The sequence below is a fragment of the Vulpes lagopus genome, chromosome 9 (assembly GCF_018345385.1).
Source record: "Vulpes lagopus strain Blue_001 chromosome 9, ASM1834538v1, whole genome shotgun sequence".
Lineage (NCBI taxonomy): Eukaryota > Metazoa > Chordata > Mammalia > Carnivora > Canidae > Vulpes > Vulpes lagopus.
Window position 1 is genome coordinate 2,896,006 of NC_054832.1, and position 18,774 is coordinate 2,914,779.

The following is an 18,774-nucleotide window of genomic DNA, read 5'->3' on the forward strand; positions in this document are numbered from 1 at the left end:
CTTAGGATTAGGTAAATACACAGGTACCTTCAGTAAGTGGCATCATGTCCCAGACTGCTATACATGGCAGTCTCTGGGCCGGGTCACCGTGCTGGCAACAGGGCCATCGCAGCGGGGCTTCTGCTCTCCTGATGCTTAGCATAGGCGCCAAGAGCTACATGGTTCTCAGAACCCAGGGAAAGCAGTTCTTTGAGATACTTTGTTCCCGTTGTACAGCTGAGGAAGCCAAGTACAAGTGGCAGAGATGGGGTGCGTCCCAGAGCCCATGTTTTTAATCCTTACGTAGCATGGCACAGTCCAGACAGGGTGTCATTTGGCAAATATTGCATCAGGTGGCCCTCTGAAAGACAGGCAAAGAATACTCACGTGTTGAGGAATCCGAACAACTTGGCACGAGCGGTCATGGTTGTGGCACACAGCATGTTTTCAGACCTCTGTCATCTGTTCCGAGATGCATACAGGGCTCTTTGGTGGCAGCAGCCTTTTCTCAGATGGATTTATCTGCCACACTCCTCACTTGTTCTTTCTGCCTTGGAAGTGGTGGCATTTCTGAGGCTTTAGGAACTGCATTTGATTCTTGGAGGTGAATAAATGAAACCCTAAAATTTGGAGACTTTATTGCCAATTAAAATTTCCTGACAGTATCTCTGTAATATTCTTGTTCAGCCCCACCATTTTCAGACTCCTTCACACGCGCGCACACACACACACACACACACACACACACCCATAACAGGTAGCTGACTGCAGGGAAGGTGTGTTGTTTGTGGAGGAGGAGGTGAGGAATACTCAGGACAGCCCTGTGTCTGGAAGGAAGATACAGCTCTGATCATCTCCCAGATAATCTTTGATGATAAATCTTTAGTAAGTTTATCAAAATTGCAGGTTTGATAGTGAAAAGAGTGATTTCTGACCTCATAGGCCGAATATCCTGTGCATGTTAAAAATAATGACATTTTAGTAATTTTCTTTAATGTTAGAAAAATTATGATGGATAATTGATAAAAATTTACTCCATGTTTAGTTTCTAAAATAAGCCATACTTGAAATATACCGATTCTCTAAATTCTTCCCTTAATTAGATGTGCCAGAGGGGCCAGACATTCTGGAGGGAAATATTTTTTTCACCTCCTTTAGTTCTAGAAAGTGAATCTCAGTTTAAGTGATTTTTCTGTTTTTGTCTGGGTCGCCTTCTGTCACATATTCTAGGAATAACGTCCTTAAATATCAGACTTCCTTTTTCACACCAACCTTATGACAAATCTGTGTCGCTGTCACTCTTCTCTGTTTCCAAGGGTATCTAGAGATCTGATGTCATAGCGCAGCTGCCCCTTTGATGATTGCAGAGAACAATAACGCCTCTCTCTTCATCTTTTCCCCTTTTAGCCTCTGACAGTGACAGCGCCGTCCCTAACCATCGCCGAGAATATGGCTGACTTGATAGATGGGTACTGCCGGCTGGTGAACGGGGCCACGCAGTCTTTTATCATCAGACCCCAGAAAGGTGAGGTCCTGCTTCTGCTTGAGCAGTCCCACTGGGAGCTGTTAGGCAAGCTCACTCCAACAGCCTCTGTTCCTTCTTTTAGGTGACTCTGAAGACCGACCGAGTAATTCAGGCCACTATGTCTGTGGTTGGTTTTCTGGGGAAGTGGGGTGATGTACAGCCTCTGAGCCAGGTTTGAATAGAAGAGCTTCAGGGAAACAGTGTTGGTGTTCAGGTGCTGGGTTCGAGCAACACACTGGGGTACTTTCTAGGCAACTGTCAGTGTTTGTAAATAAAATTTTCAGATTATGTTCTGGAGTGGGGTTTTTTTTCCTTTAGGTGTCCTTTGTAATTCTTGTTAAATAAAGTATCTTTCCTGTTTTTTCTGATAGATCTCAAAATCTTAGTGTAAAGAACAAAATTCTAAGTCATGATGTAAAATCAGTGATTAGAGTGAATAATTGTCCTAGAAACAAGGCTATATCACTTCGGAAGTGTTGTGGGTTCTTGCAAGTCCATAAGAAGGGTGGTTTTAGAAGATTTAGATTTCTGAAATAATCAAACAGAATGTTCCCAGCAAGATAACAGCATAGTGGTAGCAGGAAAAATCTGGGCTTTAGAAATTGTATCCGTTTGTGTATTGAAATCACAAGTGCCCGGTGCTGCCACCTGTAAATTGCTTGACCTTTCTGTGCCTCGGTTCTCTAGCTATAACGCTCAGTGGCACCTATCTTTTATGGTTTAGGGAGGATAAATGACTTCATATACATAGAAGGCTTAGAACTGTGTCTGGCATATACAGTGGCCACAAATGTTAGCATTGTTCCCATTGCTGTTGTTAGCTGCCCTGTGATCCTGACATACTACGTGAAGTTTGACTTTGTCCTTGTCTGTAGAAGACACGGTGAGTGGGTTCATAGTGGTGCCCACAAAGCAGCCAGCTCTGTGGCTGGGAGACATAGGATCCCTTGTAGCGCTCCCCTCCGTGACCAGGACGATAACAGAGAAGTGGTCCTGAGGGGCTGAGTGCTATGTGGCCAGGCAAGCGGTCTGAAGAGGAGATAGGAGAGCAGATGATGAAGTACCGGACTCCTGGTAGACATGCAGCAGAAAGCCCTGCCTGCCCAGCAGCCGAGTGTCTTGTGTTGACAGAGTGGTTGGAGGGAGCAGTCGGGAGGGGGGTGCACTGTGAAGCAGAGGGAACATTGGAACCTTTGTTTAAAAGTTAGGGTCATGATGTGCTCTGAAAACAGTAGCTGAAGCCACAGCCAGAGGCCAGTAAGTGTGGATTCTAGGATATGCCTAATCTAGGACACCTCTTTTTAACACCATGATCACACCAGTGAAACCTGTTCATTTTTATTCTAAAATATAGTGTATATTTGTACTTATAGTAGCTTTCTTTGTGTGAAATACAGTAGTGAAGTTGCTTTTCAAAAGCTCTAAAGGCCACTCTCAGTAAAACTGGTACAGACGTAAACTCTTGATTTTTCATGTTCACCTTGCAAATATGATTTAAATGCTTTGAAGAAGTTTCTTTCCCTCAAGACAGTGTTTTGTCAAAGTGTTCAATGTTACATATTGCCCGTCTCCTTTTTAGTAAATTATTTAAAAAATTTTATCCTAATTTACCAAATGTTTATGTTTGTCTGTACACACAAAAAAAATAACATTCAGACATTAAGCATTAAATAAGCCAGCCGTTTCACTTTCAAAACTTAAACACCTTCCTGTGTTGGCTTTTAATTGGGTTTTTTTTCCTCCTTAGGGATAAACATTTTGATATCACATCTTGTGAACTGAGATGCATTACGTTCTCATGCATATGACAAGAGCACAAGTGAAAATGCTGCTCATAAAATCCTAGTAGGGCGCTGGCTCTCAGCAATTTTTTGTTGTCTTTACAGAATGAGATCCCAGAGTGGATAATTTACTTACTTATTCTCAGTTGCAGCATATTCTTTTATTACACAGCTATTTTGTAATAGATACCTAAAGTTAGGATAAATTGCCTAATGGAAATATTACTTTAAATCAAGTATTTTTAATAGATTATAGTCAGAAATATATGTGCACAAGAGTACATGGGCATGTTTAATTTCGATTTTTTTGAAATTTCTAATAAATGTAAAACACGTTTCTATAATCCAGTGCACCATTTTCCTGGCACTGTGCTTTTAATAACAGTTACACATGTACCCATATGTCTTCTCTAGATTACAAACTGTTTAACAGTAAGCAGCATGTACGTGTTCTTATGCGTACCAGAGGCACCAGTTCTAAGTGATCTGTAGGTTCTCCACGTGAGCTGTGAGTATGCTCACACACACCTGATTAGATCTGTGATCTATAACAGTAACCTTGCATTTATAAAGTGCTTTTAAAGGTGGTGTTTCCTGAGATGGAAAACATAGTAAGAGCCATAAGCAAGGGAGGTGAGTGGGGGATGGGGTAGCTGGGTGACGGGCACTGAGGAGAGCACTTGATGGGATGAGCACTGGGTGTTATACTATATGTTGGCAAATTGAATTTAAATAATAAATAGCCACAAGCAAGATGTCTTGAACTGAGTTCCACCAGAGTTGCTGAGTGGCCTTGGAGCCTTCTGTGGGGCCTCAGCTCACCTATGCCTTACCCACAAGCTCAGTGGCAGATTTTCAATTTTAGCAAAATTTTTCTCAGAGGAAAGAATTCTGCAGATTAGTATAGGGTCATAATTTCTCATTCCTCAGGAGATTTCCTGTATGCAGTATGATGATAAGCCTATGCCTATGAGGGAGTGGGTACATGCTTCTAAGACATCATGACCCACAGCGTACAAAGAACAGAAATGACAGATTTGGTTATGTAAATGAGAAAGCACTTCTTTCAGTAAAAGAAACATTTTTTAAAGCTGGGGTACAGGAGGGATACAGACAACAAAGAATTAAAATTCTTTTTTCTCACATGTTCTTCTAGCTCTTTAAGACAAGCCAGTATGAAAATAGGCTCCCCACAGAAGAGCAGACGTGCAAATGTCCCGCAAGCATTGGCCGCCAGCAATCATAGGTAGCATTTTGTGGTTGAGTTTGGTGAAGTGAGTGATCTTTCCTTCCTTTCTTGGAAGGGCTTGGAAGATAGGCTCTCACACTTTGTTGGTGTCTGTGTAAGTTGTCGGAGGCCAGCAGAGCGGTGGCGCCCTGCCTGTTGTCCCCCCTCCCAGAAATCCTCCTGCAGAACCAGACAGACACAGGATGTTCACTCTGCACTATTTGTAAGAGCTCCAAACCAGGACCAGCCTAGACGTCCACACGGTGGGAAGTAATCACTAGTGAGGGAGCATGCACCCCTGAGGGAGTACTCCACGGCTGTGAAAAACCATGAGGGGGCGCTCTTTTGTGCTGAAAGCCTGCATGTGTGTACATACATATATATGTAGCTAAACCTGTGTGTGTGTGTTCGCACATGTAAAAGGAGTGTGGAAATGTGGGCAGCTAAGAGACCACCGTGGACAGGGAGTACTCCTGGGGAGGTGGAGATGTGTCTGAAGCAGAGGGGAGCCTTCGGCTTTTCCACTTCCTTTCCACGTTATGTACTTTTAGGACTTAAGATTTGTTGCAAGGTATCTGCATTGTTTAATTTGAAAAACAGATTAAAACTTTTATCCTGAAGTTAAAAGTCAGATTAATAGGTTAATAATACAAAGGGATTTATTCCAGAAATAAGATACCTACTGTGGGAATGGTACAAGAAGTTGTATGGTAGGCATTCGGCTTATACCTTTAAAGGAATGTTAAGAATTAATACCTAGAATTGGGCCTTTCAGTTGGTGAGTACTGAGTTTTTATAACTCTGCTGCTGTGTGTTGCCATTTTACTCAGTGATCTGTAACTCTCTTGCTTCCTGAAAATGTACTCTCCTAAGATCCTTCAGTTGTTAGTTCTTTTACAGCCTTCTTTCGGCTCCTGCCCAGCTGCTGGGAAGGCTCTTTATTTAGTGTTTATTAACTTATTTAGTGTTTATTAACTGATCTCTTTCTCTCCAAGGAAGCAGACATTTCAACAAAGAGTGCAGACAGCTAGTGGCCACACTAGTGTGTCACTTAAAGGCCGTTATTAACTGACAGTGGTGGGTGTGGGCAAGATGTGGACCTAGCATTCATGGGTGGTCAACTAATGATAGGATTTTCTAGTAACTCCACATTTGGGTATAGCTTGGCTTATTTTGCTTGAAATTTGGATGTCAAAAAGAGAGGAAATTTCAATGGAATTGCTGTAGTGCATTGGGCATTACCCAGTAGTTGTATATATTCTGTGTTACTCACGCCTCGCCACCGTCCCTGCAAATCAGGCAGTCTGATTTCTGTTTATAGGTCAATAAACAGTTGTCCAGAGTCACTCGTGTGGGGTCCAAGGCTGATTCAGTTCTTCATTTACCAAGTGGTGGTCTGTGAACTTTCTGAGCGCAGGGGACCCTGCTGAGTGTTAGAGACACCTGTGTGCAGGTTAAGTCTAACCTCCACGAGTCTGATACATGGAAGTGCCCTGTAATGAGGCAGAAGCACAGCAGGGCCAACCAGAGCCACCTGGGCTGCCACAGAAAGGGCTCCTTAGAGTTCAAATTGTGCTTGGATGGAGCTTTGGTTTTTAAAGAATATGTCATTTATTTATTTATTTTTAAGTTTTAGGTAGTAAACATACAATGCAGTGTTGGTTTCTGGAGTAGAATTCAGTGAGTTATCACTTCTATACAATACCCAGTACTCATCATAAGTCTCCCCCCCACCCCGCCCTGCCTTGGTCCCCATCCCCCATCTAGCCCATCCCGCACCAAATTGAGCTTTGAGATATTGAGGAATGGTGCTTCTACCAGAAGGAAGAGCATCTTTCAAGGGTTGAAATGTGTGAAGGCAGCATGATGTGTTCAGGAAAATATGATGTGCAGCCACATAGGACCAGGGAACAGTAGAGAATGAGACTGGGGAGACAGGACACAAGTAACTTCTGGGGACAGGGAGCTCTTGGGGCTGAGTTCTAGGGCAAGTGCAAGGAGCAGGATTCTAGACAACAATTGTGACTGCAGTGGGTGACACCAGTGGGCTGCCTGGGAAGACAGCAGAGAGATGGGTGGTGGGTGGGCAAACACCCCGAAGTGGGAGATGGGGTGGGGTTGTGTGCCTGCAGGAATGAAACAGTGCTCTGTGGGTTAAGCAGATGTGCTTAAATTTCATCTCAAAAGTCATTGACTCTTGATCTCAGGGTTGTGAATTCGAGCCCCACATTGGGTACAGAGATTACTTTAAAATCTTTAAAAAAAGCCGATGAGCGACACTACAATTTTAAGCAAGGGAATGACTTGATGAGTTTGTACTGGGGGGAGATTATCCTCGTAGTGAATTTTAGCTCAGGGATGGATTAGAAGAGAGGATTAGTTAGGGGCCTGTTAGATTTAGACAGATGAAAGACATTGACCTGGGGGCTCTGAGCTTCCTTCGAAGCTACTTCTCAGAAGGAGGTGGGGACAGCGTGTCTCCCCCACCCACCCACCAAACCAAGTCCTACACTTTGCTGTGATGAGACCAACAGGAGCCAGTGCCCCGAGCGACAAGCCCATCGCCGTCCGAGTGGGAGGTGAACCCTCGGCTGCTCTGCTGCATCGATCCCTCTGCTTCCACACATCCCAAGGACTTGGTTTTCTTGTATTGGTGTTTCCTGGACAAGCTTTGATGTCACGAGTGAGCGTTTTTATCAAAGTACAAAATATCCGGTCCTTTGGTGTAAAGGAATGTTGACTTTGACCATAAGAGATCCTTCATCTTTCAGAGTCTCCTGGGAGAGATGTCTTTCTCTCTAGTTTGTCACCTTGGGGCTTTGTTGTGATTGGGCAGTACCTTTAAAACAACGCACACCCCCCGTCAGTTCATGTGGGTTGTAAATACTGAAACTGAACTGTGAAAGCCTAAGATACACAGTGTGATGACCTCCTTACTAAAGGGTTATTGCTGAAATCTGGACTCAGACTTACCCTCGTTCTCTGATTTCTACACATAACCTTTTCAAAAGAAATAGGGACCTCATCTCTCTCTTTCTCTTTTTCTCCAGAAGGTGAACGGGCTTTGCCATCGATACCAAAGTAAGTGCTACTTTGTGCATTTTGTTACTTTGTGCATTTTGTTACAGTGTTAGAAACTGTAAGGAAATCATCATGCTTTCTTTTCCATTTGCCTGAATAATCAAATTTCTGTGTACACGACTAGGGAAGTAGAAAATAAGTATTTCCAAAAAGAAGTCAAATCAATTGTAAATCATGTTACGTATTTAGTTTTAACCAAAAGTTTAAGGTGGGCAGCTGGAAGACTGTCCTAGTGATAGCACCAGGGAGACCTATTGGTAGTTTATAGTCAGCACTCACCTTTATAAGAACCTGAGAAGTGGTGCCATTCTGGCCATTTTATAAGTGAGAAAAGTAAACATAAGTTATTTATGTTCACTTTTTAAATTATTTATGCCACGAATTTCATAGTATATGTGTTGATCTGTATGATTAAAAAGAATTGAACAGTGATGCCAGAAAAACTTAATAACTGCTCTGTTGTCAGGCAATGTGCTGAGGCCTGGGGATCTAATGAAAGCTAAAATTCAGAGATGTAGACATGTCGGTAACTAAGCATCACATCTGAGTGCTGAGTGCTTCCAGGTTGGAACAGAGTCTCCTGGCACCTGCAGGCATTTCTGCTGCTCTGCATGTAAATGCCAGCATCAGTGGGCCAGCGGGCCTGACCCCAGCCACTGGCCCCTGCAAACCGCTCCAGGCTTTCTTAATCACGACTCACATTCATCTTCAGCTTTGTTGAACTTCTGAACTTCTTTTAGTTACTGGAGTAAACTGTCCTTTTTTCGCCTCTAGGCCATTGTAAATGCTGTTCCTTCACAGGCCCCACCCTTCCCCCAGCCTCCTTGACCTCGCTTAGCCTCTGGTCATCTTTCTAGGCTCATCCTGCATCACTTTCTCTAGAAACCTTCCATGCTCTCCTAGTCCTGGAGAGCAGCTCCGTGTGCTTTCCCATAATACTTTTTCCTTGCCAGAGTACTTACCACACTTTAAAAACCGCCTCTTTGTTGATCCACACCCCCATGGCCTCATGGATGGCCAGGTTCATGTGGCATTATAGACCTGACCCTGGGGTCTATCTGGCATGTGGGAGGTGCACAGTAGCTGTGCAGGTGAGTGGAGGGATGGGTGAAAGCAACTTTCTTTCAGCTTTCAGGCAGTGTGTTTCACAAACTCAATAATATTTAGTAGATATTTATTAATGTCCCACATTAGGCCTGGAGCTAATGCCTAGAATATCTGCAACTGTAGAAAGTCCATAAGCGATGACTTTGAAGATTGAAATATGCAGAATCATAAACACAGATATAAAAGTAGATGAGGAAGGTAGTAGGGTAGAAACGGTAACAGTGAATAAAAAAACAAACTTTAAAAGAGTGGCATTGCCACAAATCAGAGCAGCAGACACTGTGGCTGCTGTTGATTGGAGAGTGGTGAGATCCACGCAGTGGTGATCTGCAGCAGCACCCGGAGACACGGCGTGGGAGAGGAAGAGCCCACTGCGTGGGCAGCACGCCGTGGACGCAAACAACCCGACCTGCTGTCGGGAGCCTGCACACCGTCTTCCCACTGCATGTGCTGCAGAGAGTTGTCGGGAGTCACATAGCTGAGGAGAGAACGGCAAAACGGATTTGTCACACTGCAGCTCTGGTTCAACTTCAGAGATCTCAGATAATGTAGAGAACTCACTAAGAGGAACTTGGTCCCATGGCTTTATGCTGTGATCACTGATCATAGAGGGCGCACAGCTGCATACTGAATCTTCCCTGTTCTCAAGAGGAATCTACTCTTCAGTTCTCATATTTCCTGGTGTCAGTTCTGTGTACTAGACCCATCTTCTGTTCAGTACTTCTAGAGCACATGCTTACGTATCTGGGAGAAGTTTTCTTCTATAAAAACATCAAAGTCCCTTTGGACTCTAAAGAGTCTGGGGTTCCTTTCCTTTCTCTCTGTTTTGTGCTTTCCAAAAATTTAAAACTGAACCATCATGGTATTTTTTAAATGTCACTGAGACTTTTGGCGAAAATTCTGTGTAGGTAAATATGTAAAACACACCTGTTGTTGAGCCAGTGGGTTGTTTGTTTGTTTTTTGTTTTTGTTTTTGTTTTTTTTTCAGATTTTATGTATTTATTCATGAGGGATGCACAGAGAGAGGCAGAGATGTAGGCAGAGGGAGAAGCAGGCTCCCTCTGGGGAGCCCCATGTAGGACTCAATCCCAGGACCCTGGGATCACTACCTGAGCCGAAGGCAGATGCTCAACCACTGAGCCACCCAGGCGACCCTTGTTGAGCTATTTAGTGAAACAAGTAATCAGATCATTAGGCTTACATTTTTTTTTCAGTCTGTAAATAATAAAAATAGGTATTAATGTCCTGCCTGCTTTTTCAAATGCTCTAAATTTAAGAAGGATCAGTTATACTCCAGTTTTTCAAATTTTGTCTCAGAGTGGAAGTTTCAGTTCCAGGTGGTTCTTTTCCCTCTGCCTTATATGTTTAGAGCAATCCCTTGCTGTATAGCATTGAAATGTAAAATTCAGTCTGACCCACATACCCACCGAGTGGTGGGTGGTACTTTAGGGCCAAAGCTCCTGTCACGAGTGGCTCTCAGAGCAGCTCAGAGGTCCTTCACTTGCCAGTCTTCATTCCCACTGTTAATACAGGAAAGCAGTCTGATTATTTTAAGTGCCTCAGGTTGTAAAGTTTAATCTTTTAAAAATCATCCTCTAAAGTGTGTGGGAAATGGCATGGTCCTAACTATAGGCACTTCCTGTTTGTAAGCACAGCGCTCACAGCTTTGCTCATCTCTGTTTCAGGCTGGCCAACAGCGAGAAGCAAGGCGTGCGGACACACACGGTCTCCGTGTCAGGTGAGAGGCTCCACCTGGAAAGGCCCGGACAGTGGGCTGCCAGGCAGAAATGTTCACAGTGCTGTAGAAGGAGCGGGCTCTTACTTGTGATTGCTCTCTCTAGAACAGCTTAGGAAGCCAAGCAGTCTGACTACCCAAAGCTCCATAGTTTTAACATCATTAGATAGGTTTAAATATGGCTCACAGATTTGTAGATGAGACATGTATAATACCAGATTACTTACAAGACTGTATGGAATTCCAAGTTATTTTTCAGTTGTAATGTCATGTTGATCATATTTAGAGTGAACATTTTTACTTTTGAACTTGCCATTATAATTTATCTTTGTAATTTAGAACATTAACAGTATATACTTTGTGTATGTATTGTTTTGAGTTCAGGAAATGCAAAATGTTTTTAAATGGTTTTTGTCTTTCACAATATCAAGTGGTGTTCAAATATTACTTTTTTAAGAGATACAGTTAAGATACTGGCACAAGCAGTATGGTAGCTATTTTTTTTCTCTGGTGTCATGAGTACAGTGTGCTTTCCTTGGTATGTTTTCAAAAACTATGTGCCTTTTTCCCCCCATTTAAAATGTGGGAAATAGAGGAAAATGGGAACAGGAAGCATCTTCTGTGGCCCCAAGGTTGGTGTCTTTTACATGTACACACAGATATGCATGTGTGTGAACGCATACCACACACATATGCATGCATGTGCACATTCATATACACACATGCATACATGTGCATCAGTCTGTTCTGGGCTCTGTACTACCTTTCTACAACAGTAGCTTCCTAATAGCTCCAGTGTCTGATAATCTGACTCAGAAGAAACCTAATTGCTATAGTTTGATTTCCCTTGAGTTAATTTTTCCTGAAATTTAGTTTTGTGCTTTTGCCTAGTTGATGACTATATTCTCTCTTAGTGTTCAGCAGACAAATGTGACTGCTTATTTTTTATTGTGCACAAACCCCGCAAGCATCTCTCAAGAAGTGTCCGTTCACACCTTTATACTTTATACGGCAAAGATGCTCTAGCGATGAGTGGTGTGACAGACGTCAGAGCACTGCAGTGCAAGGAATCAGGGACCGCTTCCTGACCAGGTGCAGGACGTTTTGGTACTCGAGCTTGTACGCTTGGCTGGCATTAGATGCCTGGTGGGCTGCGGGGTTACTGACGTGTTCTGCAATAGGAGTCCATCGTGAGGGTATGCTCCCTCCATCCATGGGCTCTCCTAACCTGATGGTGGCACCGAGGCACTACCTAGTGCTTGGCATTTGCCTTGTTGGGCCCATCCCTTGTTCAGGCCAGGTTTTGGGGCCTGAGAGATTGGGCAGATGTAAACCAGGCCCTCAAGGGGTTTCTAATCTTTTTGTTGGAGAAACAAAAGCCACCCTGTGGTGAAGGATCCTCTCTCTGAGCAGGCCTGGGGCGCCCCAGGACAGCCTGCTGTGTGCTGTGTAGGACAGGTGAGACTGGGGCCAGCTCTGTGCGACTTGCAGAGCTCCGTGGCACCATCCTGCGACCCACAGGTGGCTTCACAAGTGAGCCCCTGGGGAGTGCCTCTCTGTGCCCAGGTCCCACACTGAGCAGAGTGCAGAGGTGCCCTGTTAGGTGCGTCGGGACTCTGCAGCTCACATGAAATAAAATTAGGTCCTCAGAGACCCGTCCCATCTTGCTCCTTCTCCTATTTCCGTAACTCTCTTCAAATTGGTGTCCTCACTGCTTTAGGCTTTGAACCTGAATTTTTAGCAGCTGATCATCCTTGATCATCTGGGTTTTATGTCTCCCTACCACCCATCCTTTACCATCCTGCTGTCACTGTTCTCCCTAGGGATCCTATAGCCAGCGATCCTATAGGATCCTATAGTGATCATATAGCTGACCCTCAGTCCCTTCTCCATGTTAATTAATTGGATTGCCATCCTATGTATATCATTTCAATAGGCAGCTCTCTGATCAGAGACTTTCAGTTACAAAGTTTAGGTTCCATAGCTCAGCCCTGAGAAGCCTACCCCCCCCCCCCCCCCACATACACACACACACACAGAGGCACTCAGCCTCAGAAAGAAGCAGGGACCTCTCCCCTTCCACCCATCTTCTTTCTTACTGTCCCTTAGCTTGCTTGAGCTATTCCTTCGGCCGGGACATTGTTGTCATCTTCATGTGTTGAAGTCTTTCATTCTTACAATGACTCTGTTTCTTGCATGGCTGTCACTTTGGTGATTTACAGGTAAAGGAAAGCATTCCATGTTTGGGGGATATTTAGCAACACCAACAATGTTGACCCTTAGTCATCTCACCTACTACTTACTTCAGTGAATTGGGCTAACAAGTGTGGTTTATTTAAATCTTTCTCAAAGACTGTAACATAACATCTGGCCAGCCAGGAGCCTGCCTCATGCTTAATCTAGAAGCTGTTACATTGATACCTAGAAAACCAGTACTGTTGCTAAACCCTGAGAACGTGTCTTCGTGTCTTCGCCAGGCAGGGTAGAAACCCTGCACACACCATGTGGGTGTGATACTGGCACACTGAGGGACAGATCCAGCTGCCCTGAGCCCTGCAGACTCTATCTGCTGCCCCCACAGTGAGCCCATTCTCTTTCTCCCAGCTCCTGGGGTGAGGCTGCAGTCCAGTGGCTTGCCAGCCATGAGTGCATGCTTTCCTGTTAATGCTCCATCTCATTGAACCCCTTAGTGAGCCTTGTGAGATGAATATTATTCCAGTTTTGCATTTTCCACTTGGCAGCAAATACTATGTGCAGGCACTGATCTGGGTGCTGGGGTGTGAAAGTGAAAACAAGGCCCAGAGTTGACATTCTGTATAGGAAACAAACCAGAGACACTGGATTAAAACCAAGCAGGTAAATCAAGAGCAGTAAGGAGGAGGCTATTTAAAATTGTGGTCAAGGGGTGCCTGGCTGGCTCAGTCAGTGGAGTGTGTGACTCTTGATTTTGGGTTCATAAGTTGGAGCCCTACATTGCAGGTAGGGCTTATTTATTAATAAGTAATAAAATAAAGTTGTGGTCAAGAAAAGTATCTCTGAGCAGGTAACGTGCGGGCAGGTAACTGAGTGAAGTGAGAGATGGAGCTGTGCAGATGGGGAGTGCAGAGCCCCAGGCCCTGGAGCAGGAGCTTGGCCAATGCAGGCGGCAGCCAAAGTCACAGGGAACAGGGAGAGAGGCCAGGAGATGCAAAAGGCACAGCAGTCAAGACTTGGGATCTTGGCCCAGGTCCCACATGGCGAGGAGGTAACAGGCCTCTCCTTAGTGTCAGAATGGTTTCACGGAGTTGAAACCTTCACATGCCTTAGATGTGATCTGGTTCAGTCTCTACAACAACCTTACAGGGTCTTTTACATCTGCATTTCACAGATCTGAGGGGAGAAATTCAGAAAGTAAACAAATGTGTTAGTGTCACATTTGACATTGCTGGAGCTAGGACTGGAACTCGGGTCATTATTGCTGCCTAGGCTAAACTGTCTTTCAGTGCCAGTCTAGAGGAGTTTCCCCCGAGTACAGATGAAACAGACTTGGAGGTGGAGAAAGTGGAACTTGTCTGACCGCCCTGTTTCTGAAAAGTTCTTACCTGCTCTTCAAGACCAGATTTAGATGTCACCACCTCCTAGAAGCCTTCCTGGACTACTCTAGGACTGCGCCTCATCTCAGAATATTCTAGCCCAATGTGCATCTTTCTGTTATGGAAAGTTTTTTTTCTTTTTTTTTTTTTTTAATATTTTTTATTTATTCCTGAGAGACACACAGAGAGGGGCAGAGACACAAGCAGAGGGAGAAGCAGGCTCCCTGTGGGGAGCCTAATGTGGGATTTGACCCCAGGACTCCAGGATCACACCCTGAGCCAAAGGCATACGCCCAACAGCTGAGCCACCCAGGCGTCCTTCTTTATTTTTTTTAAAGATTTTATGTATTTACTCATGAAAGACACACAGAGGCAGAGATATAGGCAGAGGGAGAAGCAGGTTCCCCACAGGGATCCTTGGACCCTAGGATCATGCCCTGAGCTGAAGGCAGACACTCAACTGCTGAGCCACCCAGGCGTCCTGTCATGGAATGTCTCTAGAGAGTCTCTACAAACCATCTTGTCCCCTGGACCATGCTCTATCATAAGGAAAGACATGTTCTATCTGTCTGCTTATTGACTGGGACACTAGTACTTAGTAACTATTTTTAGGTGAGTCAAGGGATGCCTGAGCAAGGTTTGGAGACAGGCCGGGACTTAGGAATGCAGTTCCAGGAGCAGGAGCGGAAGGTAGAAAGGCAGGAACACTCAGAGCTTGCAGGGACATGAGAGTCATTGGGCTCTCGGATGATTGCCCGTAAGCTCATCAATGTGAATTGTTCTAGATGCTTTCTGTGGAGGTTTTGGGCAAAAGGCATGGAAGCTCACCAACAGGAAGAGTAGGCTCTAGATAACTTAAGACCATTTTCAACTCTTGACAGGTCCCTAGATGGGAAATAAAGCAGAATCCTGACTTTCAGGGGAGGTACGAGGCACTCATTTGTATTTTGTTCCAAAGTAAATGTCATTACTTGATCATTTTCATTAAGGTCACAGTTATAACCCATGTTGAATATATGAAAGTTTATGTTTGAAATCTAGACAAAGTTTCCCTACAAAAATAAATGTAACATTGAGAGATTTAAAGAATGACAGCACATTTCCCTGGGCACATTATTCTGAGGGCCTGAAGTAATTTTCTTAGCCTGATAAGTTTTTAGGAAACATGCATATTACAGAGCTCAGTTAGAACTCAGAACCAAGAGGCCTGTGCTTGCAGGGAGGGGTATGGCCTGCATCTGGGACAGGGCTTGAGGGGTGAGTGTGTGTGTGTGTGTGTGTGTGTGTGTGTGTGTGCAAATCCTTCAGGAACACAGATATTTCCAAGGAAGAGCAGTGAATAAAACTGAATTTTAAATGTTTTGAAGATATAAACTCTGGTTTTTTTGTTTGGTTGGTTTTTGTGTTTTAGGGTTTTTTGGTTTGTTTTTTAATAACCAAGCCATAGGGATGCCTGGGTGGCTCCGAGTTTGAGCGTCTGCCTTCGGCTCAGGGCATGATCCCAGGGTCCTGGGATCGAGTCCCACATTGGGCTCCCTACAGGAGAGCTGCCTGCTTCTCCCTCTGCCTGTGTCTCTGCCTCTCTCTGTGTATCTCATGAATAAATAAAATCTTTAAAACAAAACAAGCCATAAAACCTTAGTATGACCAGAAGTACAGGGCCACATGTGATGATGATGCTACCACATTATAAGCAGGGCTCCTGTTGAATGTTTGGATTATATGAAATAGGATCAGAGATTGTGAAACATCTTTCTCTTTTGTACCTCTGCCACGAAAACCAATGTAGTGACCTTTTTCTGTCAGAAATGTTTGGTTTGATGGTTTCTGCTGAGCACTATATAATGGCATTTTTTCAGCATTTATTGCAATTTTAAAAATTTTAACTTCGTAACAGAGTCTTTTGGTTTAGTTGTTAATCATGCATCATCAATATTTCCTTGACTACTTTGACATTTTTCAGGTCAGTGACTAAAAATTATTCTAAACTAAAATATATTTAACAAAATAAAGTTTTTTTTTCCCACCTGCTTCATTATAAATTTTACAATTCACTTATATATGCAAAAGCAGTTTGCAAATTGTAAAGCTCTGTAAAATACAAGGTGGTATGTACATAGTCCATAGTAATTATTTCACTTTTCCTCTTTTTCCCATGGCTTCTGAAATATCAGGTCTGTGATTCATTGGTTACTGTGCTGTGGCCTTTAAACATAAGCAGGTATTTATATGTGAATAAGGCCCAGAGATGATGTGTGGCATGTTTTCGTGCGTTGTCTTATTTAAACCTCAGGACACTCTTCCTCATAGTGTTCCCACTTTACAGGTAGGAAATTAAGACTTACAGTTGAGGTGGCTTGGCCTGGTTCACAGAGTAATAGAAAGCCTGATGAAAACTCATGTCATAGACTCCAGAACCCACTGTTTTTTTTTATCGTAGACCACACCAAATTGTTCAGAGGCTCAGTGGTTTTCGTACGTAGAAGGGAGGACTGGTTCAGAAGAGTCTGAAGGCATGGCATTGTTTATTCCTCCATTTGTCAAGAACAGCATAGTCCTGACTCCTTTCTGACACTCTTCTGCTAAAATTCAAAAATCTGCCCTCTACTCAAGTTTGAAAGAGTTTCCTTTGTCTCGTTTACATGGTAGCTTCAGTTTTGATAGTGCTGTGATTTACAGGGTAGTCTCTGTCTATTGCTGAAAGCTTTCCTTGTAGCTTTTGGGAAAAATTTTCAGTGCCCTAATTTAGAGTATTGGCACCTAGTAGATACAAAGTTAATTTTTGTTAATTAAGCACTCAGTGACATAATTTAATCAAATCACTGCTGATTATTTTTATGTGTAGGAAGTGTAAGCGTTGGATGTCATTGACTTAGTCCTAGTCCCTGGCTTACTGGAAATTCTGATTTCTACGATCACGATAGGGTTCTAAAATCAGTCTTACGTTAGGAGAGACTTTTAGCCATGGAGAGGTTCACAGTTGTGTCTCCCTGGGTATGGTCAGGACTGGCTGATGGCGCTGTGCGTGAATGGCCAGGGCACCCCACTGTGCTGGCTTCCTTCTACCGCCAGTAGTACTCCACTGCCAGTTGAACTCTCTTTGCCTCTGCTGAGATTTGGGCTCCTGAACCCTCTGCCTCTCCTCTCTGGATTCTAAAGGAATTGATAAAAATACCCTGGAGCCTCATGGGTACTGAAATATCGGGTCATATTGCAACATAGTATCCGGAGCCAACCACCCCTCAGCTACAGACAGGTAGAGACATCCCTGTGGCCCCCCTGCAGGGAGCAGAGTGAGAAAAAGCCCACCTGAGAAGCAGAACAAGGAGTACAACAGCAAACTAAACAGGATATTCACTTTTCCACAGTCTTTCCTGGCCACACACATCTGTTACCTTAGCCTGTGCACCTGTTTCCAGCATGGAGCATATGCCCACCTTCCCCCGATCACCTCCACATAGTCAGGGGCAATGTAGTGCTTTATCTGTTGAAGAGATTGTGTCACCTACGCTGCGTCCCCACCCTCTGGGTCTAGCTGGGCACAACCCTGTGATCGATGCTGAAGCCCCTATATTTCTGTGTTCCCTAGGAGCTGCTCATTAGGATCCAGGGAAGTTTGGTCAGATTCAGGTGCAGTGATTTTGCTTTACAAGAATACACCGCCCACAGCTGGCTGTGTCTCTACATGACACTAAGACTGACCAGTAGATTTGGTTGTGTGTGACCCCCCCATCATGAGGTTCCTGTGGGCATTACACCCAAGAGCCTCAGCGGCCACATGCCTGGATTATGTCAGGGGCCGCAGAGTGGCCACACGTGACTTGCGCTGTGCTTTCCGTTATTTAGCTCTTATACTTGTAAAGATAGCTTTTCCTGATCGGCTGTTCAGTTGCTCTGAGAAGATGAGAAAACTGCTTGTTCCCTGTATTTTCTAGTTTTTAAAATGATGAGTTGCCTCGCTAACCAGATCTTGTGCCTCTGTGCTTTCAAGCATCAATACAAATTTGTGGGGTTTTGGCATTGTCAGGGGCAGGGGGCTCCCACGACTGAGCCGGGTTGGATGGTTGCTAGGGCTGTTTCCCCCCACATATCATCGGCCCTGACCTGTACTGTCTGAGCAAAGAGGTGGGCCTGAGAAGCATGTCACAGGGACTGTTGTTTCACTTGTGCAGCTAAAGATGAGCGGGAAAGCGCTGATCCCCTCACACTGACCCCGGGTGTGCCAATTCCTTGAGTAGCCCTGTGTGTTCTCTCCCGCCCTCACCTGCATCTTCTCTGAGCCCCTGGTCGCCTCCCCTCCCCAGTGGTAGCCCCTGCCACCCTCGTAGTCACAGCCATGGCTTCCCCTCCGAGCCGTCGCCACACCTGGACTGGAGGTGAACCCAGTATCCATTGCTTCTTGTTACCCCTTCCAAACTGTCCTCCCTCAGAACAAGACTGTCCTGCATTCCTGGCACACGGCTACCCCCCCCCCCCCCCCCCGGCGCCCTCCAAGTCCCAGATGATCTCCATGTTCGTGCTAGAGGATTCTTCCAACCACTGGCCCCTGCCGGTGGGGCTCTGGCCCTCTTCTTGTTGGCCTGAGAACGGAACTTGGCATAGAAGGCGTTGTGGCCCCGTCATCCTGCTTCTGAAGATTGTGCTTCCCTGGCTTTTTGCCTTCCTTGCTGCTACAACCCCAGTCTCCACGTGGGATGACCCCAGCTCTCAGTCTTCGGGCCTCTTCCCTGCCGGCAGTTGCCTCCTTGAGGATCTTACTGTGTTTC

The 18,774-nt window shown here is 44.7% G+C and overlaps 1 protein-coding gene across 16 annotated transcripts in view; it reads left to right on the plus strand.

Moving 5' to 3' along the window:
* Positions 1-18,774, plus strand: part of PTK2 (protein tyrosine kinase 2) — a 262,540-nt gene that overhangs the window by 158,503 nt on the left and 85,263 nt on the right. For all 16 annotated transcript variants that reach the window (XM_041769011.1, XM_041769012.1, XM_041769013.1 and 13 more), the window contains 3 exons: positions 1,387-1,504; positions 7,564-7,594; positions 10,387-10,439. In XM_041769011.1, the coding sequence (XP_041624945.1) occupies positions 1,387-1,504; positions 7,564-7,594; positions 10,387-10,439 (202 nt within the window). The remainder of the gene's footprint in view (positions 1-1,386; positions 1,505-7,563; positions 7,595-10,386; positions 10,440-18,774) is intronic.